Source organism: Cnephaeus nilssonii, assembly GCF_951640355.1.
Source record: "Cnephaeus nilssonii genome assembly, chromosome: 18".
Lineage (NCBI taxonomy): Eukaryota > Metazoa > Chordata > Mammalia > Chiroptera > Vespertilionidae > Cnephaeus > Cnephaeus nilssonii.
The window spans coordinates 51,659,695-51,667,356 of record NC_137089.1 but is presented as its reverse complement, the minus strand read 5'-3'; the positions used below and the strand labels follow the sequence as shown (position 1 = coordinate 51,667,356).

Genomic DNA, 7,662 nt, shown 5'->3' with positions numbered 1-7,662 from the left:
CAAACAAGAGCTACAATTACAGCTTTCAGTGTCTTCTTTCAATCATTTAGTCACAGTTTCTAACTGCGTTGCTGGTGACCGTCTGGGCTGTACCACGAAGGAGGGAGGGCACTAAGCAAGTCCACTCACTGCTCACGAGGCTCCTCGCGTGCTCTGGAGTCTCTGTTCTCCTGGAGCCCCAGGAGCACGGCATCCGCCTCCAGCAAGGTCGTGTCTGAGGTCGCTCCCAGGAACCTGGACGTCAGTTCAAGATCCAGCAGCCGCAGCCGGACTCTGGCTCCGATCTGGTATTTCCTAAACAGAAAAAAAAAATAAAAAAATCCATAATTCTGCATAAAATGAACAACTAGTTTAAAGTATAATACAAATTCTAATTCTGATTTGTGTTGGCTCAAGATAAAGAAATTAACACCAGTATCTGATAAATAATTTTTGACATAAAAGTAATTTAGTTATGTCAGAATTTTCATCTTAAAGTTGCCTTTAAAGATTCTTATAACCAAAATAAAAATATTTTCCAAACTGAAATTCAAACAAGTTGGTTCTTGAAGTTGACATTTCTTTTAATATATCATTCATTTATAAAGTTGAAGAGCATCAAGGTGACAAAAAAGGTTATCAGATACATTTTTCTTCTAAAATTGAAATCTTCTTTTAAAGGAAATTTTATAAAAGCAAAATTGAAAACAGAATCTAAGTGCAAAGTACTTAATAATGGAGACTGATTGTAATTAAAGAGTAATCTGGTGATAACATGCATGATGACTCAATTTGATCAATAACATAGCCAAGTAATACAACACCAAATAAAAACCGACACTCATTTACCTTTCTTCCTTGATCAATGACTTTAAGAGTTTAAACATCAGCATTACAGAAAGGTATGGGAGAGAGAAAATATCCATACTGATTAAAAAACACAAATCTTTAAAATCAAAATATCTAATTCAAATACTTTAAGTTAATTTTAAAATTAAAATAATTCAACATATGCAGAAAATGAAGAAACAAAGTTCTCCCCAAAAGCCACTGGAAAGCGATTTTGGCAGACAATATCATAAACACAATGTCTGGCTAGGTATTCTGAAGGAATTTATGAATGGCCCATGAAATAAACATTTAGGCTATCTGACTTGTTATTTTTCTGATTCTAGAAGTTATGTCCTTTTGTAAAGTTGGAGAACAGTAAAGTTGGTCGCATTTCCCAGTCCCTCCATAGGATATACATGTGTGTGCATGTGTGCGTGTGCGTGTATGCGTGTGTGCCTGACAACAGAGATGACATTTTCTGTCTTTATTTTTAAAAATGGAAGAGGAAACGGAGACATCGCTTTGTGTTCTTGGGAAATTACAATCACAGAGGATACTCCACAGGAAGTGACCCCTGGGGAACCGAGTGAGTTCCAGCAAGGCTGAGCCGACACTACTTCCCACAGCACTGTGCTCAAGGGATGCTTTCCTTCGCCTTCAGAGCACAGGGCTTCGGTTACCCAGCGTTCATTCATGTGAACCTGCCTTCCCTCCTCCCCTGCAACATCCAGCGAGTTAGCAAGTTTTATTCATTTCTGGACACAGATATCTCTGCACCTTAGCCCCTCAAGTCCCACAGTGCTTGGCTAAAGCTGAGGTTTGACAAGCCCTCCCGGGCTCTCCCTGGAATGCTGACGTGGAAACAGCCGAGCGCACGCATCGTCTTCCTCTGCCCCTTGGCCTCTGTCGCTGGCACTGCTGGAACGCCCGTCTCTCTGCGTCCTGCCGGTTCTTAAACACCAGGCCGATGGCCTCAGATGCCCTCCCGAGAGCCGCGGCACCGCGGCGCGCCTTGCCAGATGAAGGGTCGGCCCTGGATGGCCAGGAAGACAGAGGTTGTGCAGTCCTGGCCTTGGACGCAAACCCGAGCCCCGCAGCGTCCTGGCCGGGAACCTCGTCCGCTGCTTCCTCTAAACCACAGCTTCCTTCGGCTACCAGAGACGCGGGCTCTGCAGGCCGGTGGGAGACTGAACGGGACAGCACACGGAACGCGCAGCCCTCGGCCTGACCGCAGTGGAGGCCCGCACTCCCTGTACCGGGGCCCGTGCGCCTCTGGTCTCCCGTTAGACTGCGCCCACCACCTGGCTGTACTTACCTGTGTCCGCGCATGCCCAAGCGGCAGGGACTCAGCTGTCTGCCAATAAATTAACTAGACGCTCGCCGGTAAGAGCCAGCAGCTGGCGAGGGTCTGGAAGGTCTAGTTTCCTGGCTCCCGGCAGCTGGGTGGACGGTGTCTTCCTCACTCAGCCTCTCTGACCCCTGCCTGGCAGAGACTGGTAAGTGCTAGTTCTCTTCTCCTTCCATTGCTCGTAACGGGTCCATTTCTTTTCCCTTGTTTTCAGGGGCACTGCTCACAGGTGGGTTATAACCAGCCAGGGGAGAGCGCGGTGACTTTGTTGAGCAGAGATGAATGTGTCACGGTCACCGGGAAGAACTGAGCACAGGAAGCCCTCCGCGCAGATGGGTCTGTCATACAAACGCTGCAATCCCAGCTCAGAAATACAACGGCCACACCACGAGGGCCCGTGTGCTTGGTAATTACAGGAGACAAAACTGCCCCCGTGTTTAGATGCAGCAGCGATAACAATACGATAGCTTTGCCTTCATCTCTAAAAGTTATGGAAGTCTGCGACCTGTTCCGTGAGCCGGTAAAGATGAAAAGCCAACTGCAGGCTGCGTGTGTGCTGGACGAAGGACGGTCCCCCAAATGGACAGGAAACAAAACAAGAAGTCTACAAGACCCTCGGACTTGTGCTGTCGGGAGTACAGCAGGCCCCCTTTTCCGCAGGGGCAGGCTCCAAGACCCCGGTGGCACCTGACACCACGGAGAGCCTGAGCCTGATACGTGCTTCTCCCCACGCCCCGACCTGTGATGCTGCCGAGTTTACACATCGGCACAGCAGGACATGAACGATAACTAGCAATGAGGTACAACTGCAGCAACACACCGTGATGCAGGTTACGTGAGTAGCGCCGGGCCATAGGACGTCAATTAGGGCTTCCCGACACCAGGACTGCGATCCCTGGACGGGACCTGACCACTGCCTACCAGCTGGCGGGAGCGTCACAGTGCGGAGGCGCTGGGCACAGGGAGGAGCCATGTGCCGGGCAGGATGGAGGGGCGGCAGGAGATTTCAGGATGTTATTCAGAACGGCGAGCGCCTGAAAACCTAGGAATTGTTTATTTCTGCAATTTTCAGTTTAATGTTTTTGGACCGAGGTTGAGTGTGAGTAACCGAAACAGTGGAAAGCAAAACGGCAAATACGGGGGTGGGGGTGGGGGTGGGGGGCGGTTACTGTAGCTGGTTCTAAAAACCTGCTATGGTGCCAGGTTTTTACTCTGTGTCACAGTTATCCCTCTGTAAGCGCTATCTTCCCTCTCCCTGGGGCAGGGATTCGGCTGGTCACGGCTGTCCCCACAGGAGGCGAAGCATGCTCACTTCCTGGAGCCACACTCCCCATGACATCGGAGGCACCTGGGTGCGGCTTAAAATGCAAATGGAGGGAAGCAACCCGAGAATGATCTGGTGAGCAGGGATGGGACCTGGGAATCCCAACACCCCCCCCCCCCACTCCCGTGATTCCGATGCTGTCTGCTCTGTCACCCGGAGCCCCGAGAAGGACCTTCACCGTGACAGCCCTGCAGGAGGGCAGAAAGCGCTCCCCCCCCCCCCCACCCAAAGGGCCAGCAAGACAAGGACCGCGGACAGAACTCTGCGGCCCATTAACCACCTTCACGGTGAACAGAAGTGATGACAGAGTCTCACAGGGCCAGTCATTCAGACAAAAACCGTCAGGCAATGACCTCACGAACTGGAGAAGTGCACCCGGAGTCCCGTCCTGAAAGACCGGACAGCCCGTCGCTCTGGGAAATGGTTCTTCCTCAGAGGAACGGCTGCCAGACAACGATGAGGAATTGATCCGTCTTTCACTCTGAAACTCTTTACAAAGGAAAAGAAAGAAGTAATGTATTTCTGAGAACTCCATTTCTGCCCATGTAATTCAAAAATTTTTTACTGATTGATTTTTAGAGAACGAGGAAGGGGGAGAGGGAGAGGAGGGAAACATCCATCTGCTGTTCCACTGATTTATGCTTTCATTGGTTGCTCTTGTACGTGCCCTGACCTGGGATGGAACCCGCACCTTGCGTATCGGGACGACGCTCTAACCACTGGCCAGGCTCTGCCATTGTACTCCGAGGTGAGCTTCCAGGACTGCAGTCTGAACCCCGATACTACAGTCTCCCCAGCTGGGCTTCCACTGTTCCAGACGATATTAACGTGAATCTGCCAGGAAACTCTTTTCCCAGATTGCTTGTGCAGTCTGTACAGTCACTTTACTCAAAGATGGTGGCCTGAGTATGAAAAGCCAGAGAGGCCGTGCAGAGCTTAAAAACGGGCTCTGGAGCCAGAGGACGAGGCACGTCCCAGCCTTCCACTCATCGACACGTGACTCTGGGCTAGTTCCTCTGTCCCTGCTCCGTTTCCCATCTGTAACACGGGATACTAATTATGCCTACCTCCTGGGCTCCTGTGGGCATGAAATGAGTGACTACATGCGAAACCCTGATAAATGCTCGACAAATGTTAGCTTTCATCACCAGCACCACCAGCACCATCCTCGTCATCACCATCATCACCGCCCCCACCATGGAAACAAGCGCAGTGGCCCGGCCACCGGGGCGGAGTGAGGGAGAAAACGGGGCACTCCCAGCTAGAATTCCAAGTTGTAGTTAAACCAGTAAAGAATCCTGCCGGAGAGAAATATAGAGACGGGTTTCCTTCCAGTATCTGCTTGGATTTAAACCCTACTAATTTAATGGTATAAGCATTCCTCCGTTAAAATCCTGTATAACAAAAGGCTAATACGCAAATAGACCGAATGGCAGAACAACCGAACAACCAGTCTCTATGACGTGCACTGACCACCGGGGGCGTGTGCGGAACACGGCGGGCTTTGGCCGTGGCAGGATGCCAGACCAAGGCAGGGCGCCGGTCGCTGTCATCGGGGAGAGTCTCTGGTGGTTACTGAAAATTCTTTGCTCCCACGCGACACAGTCCTGCCCGGCACTTGCACCTGCTGCTGGCGCCGGCCCGCTCACACCCGCTGCTGGCACTGGAGCCACCGCTCGCACCCCTGCCAGCGCCAGAGCCGCCACTCGCACCCGCTGCCAGTGCCCAGCACCGGTCCCGATCACTCGGTGCCATCAGCGGGTGTGAGTGGCGGCTGCCAGCCCCGACTGCCCCTGAGGGCTTCTCCCCCTCCCCCTACTCCTGAGGGGTGATCCGGGCAGCAGTCGCAGCTTGCACCTGCTGCTGGCGCCGGCCCCAATTAGCAGGTGCGAGCGGGGCCAGCACCGTCAGTGTGTGGGAGCGGCGGTGGCCGGGAGCAGGGATGCAGGGGACGGGGGCCGTGGGGAGAGGGGCCGGGTGGGGGCGTGGAGGATGGGCCGAGACCCGCCCCTGTGCCTACCGCAGCCTTCCAGCCCACGGTTCCTTTCAAGGTGTCGAATTTGTGCACTGGGCCCCTAATATACGATCACTTAAATGTTCCACAAAAACAAAAGCAATTTCTTTTGAAATGAATGCTGAATTTCCTTTGAGGATGTGAGGCAAAATAGCACTGGACAAAAGCAAGTAAAGTTCAGAGAACTGCACATCTAATGGTCCACATTTCCCAGCATTCACTGCAAGAAAGTAGCATAAATTGTCAGTTGCGAAAGGGTCACAGGTCACCTACTACTCTCTTGACGGTGGCTCAAGGAAGACTGCAGAGCTGTCTACCCGTACCTATCTCCCATCACTCTCGATTCTCTAATTCTTGATAGTGTTAAGCCTCTTAAGAACCTACTTTATTTTTAGCACCTTTTCTTGAAAGGGGAAGATAATTTCTATAGGTTCATTATTTGTTCTCCCAAGAAGCATTTTTATAGCTTCTTTTTAAATTGACCATTTCAGTAGTAAACTTCTACCCTAATCAACTACACCCTCTTGATTTCATAGCCTGGATCCATCTCGAAATCTTCTTTCTATAAAGCCTTATCATTCTTATATTTAACTAGTTTCCTTATTCCTTTGATTACATCAATGGACTCTTCAAAGAAAATGGATAAATACCCATAAACATAATTTTGCTATAATTTCAAAGGATTATCTAAAGGTTATCTACTGACCTTCAGAACAGTAGGCTAAGCCAAGTCAGTCAGTCAGAAAAAGCTAAGAACCATGTGATTTCACTCGGATGTGGGATATAAAACTGAAACTCATAGGCACAGACAACAGTACGGTGGTTATCAGAGGGAAGGGGTGAGGGGCTTGATAAAGGGAAAAGGGGGTCAAATATATGTGACAGGAGATTATTTGATAGTGGGTCGTGGGCACATAATGCATGATACAGATGATGTAGCATAGAAATGTACACCTGAAACCTATATAATCTTATTAACCAATGTCACCCCAATAAATTTTATTTTTTAAAAAAGGTTCCACTCTAGATTTTAAGTCTGGTTTAGCTTCTTGAGGTAAAAGAAAAGGGCCCCCATTTCATCTGCACAGCATCATGGCCTTGTGATCACTATTCTGTCGTTTCATTCCCAGCATGTGGGCTGTTCCCAGATCTTGGCTACTGTAAATTGTGCTGCTATGAACATACACCCTTTCTAATTGGTATTTCGGGTTTCTTGGGATATATTCCTAGACGTGGGATCACTGGGTCAAATGGCAGTTCCATTTTTAATTTTTTGAGGAAACTCCATATTGTTTTCCACAGTGGCTGCACCAGTCTGCATTCCCTGGACAAGTGTCTATTTAGGTTCTTTGGATTGTCTTCCTTTTATTAAGTTGTATGAGTTCTTTATATATTTTGGACATTAACCCTTTATCAGATGCATCATTGCCAAATATGTTCTCCCATACAGTGGGCTTCCTTTTCATTTTGTTAATGGTTTCTGTGCAGCTTTTTATTTTGATGTAGTCCATTTGTTTATTTTCTCCTTAGTTTCCTTTGCCCTAGGAGATGTATCCATAAACATACTGCTATGAGAGATGTCTGAGATTTTGATGCCTGTGGTTTCTCCTAGGATTTTTATAGTTTCACGACTTACATTTTAGTCTTTTATCCATTTTGAGTTTATTCTTATGTATGGTGTAAGTTGGTGGTCTAGTTTTATTTTTTTTGCATGTATCTGTCTATTTTTTCCAACACCATTTATTGAAGAGACTGTCCTGATTCCATTGTATGTTCTTGCCTCCTTTGTCCAATATTAATTGAGCGTAATGGCTTAGGTCAATTTCTGGGGTCTCTGTTCTGGTTCCATTGATCTAACTGCCTGTTCTTGTGCCAGTGGCTTTGTACTATAACTTGATATCTGGTATTATGATTCCTCCAACTTTGTTCTTTTTTTTCAAGACTGCTGTGGCTATTTAGGGTCTTTTTTGGTTCCATATAAATTTTTGGAGTATTTGAACTAGATCTATGAAATATGCTGTTGTTATTTCAATAGGGATTGCATTGAATCTGTAGATTGCCTTGGGTAGTATGGACATTTTAATTACGTTAATTCTACCAATCCATGAACATGGTATATTCTTCCACTTGTTTATATCTTCCTCTATCTCCTTTTTCAATGTCCTA

General features: G+C 48.0%; 1 protein-coding gene across 1 annotated transcript in view; it reads right to left on the bottom strand.

Moving 5' to 3' along the window:
• Positions 1–6: 6 nt before the first annotated feature.
• MRPS28 (mitochondrial ribosomal protein S28) overlaps positions 7–7,662 on the bottom strand; it is a 101,804-nt gene continuing 94,148 nt past the window's right edge. Inside the window, exon 3 of the mRNA XM_079795896.1 lies at positions 7–294. Within this exon, the coding sequence (XP_079652022.1) occupies positions 126–294 (169 nt within the window). The 3' untranslated portion in view covers positions 7–125. The remainder of the gene's footprint in view (positions 295–7,662) is intronic.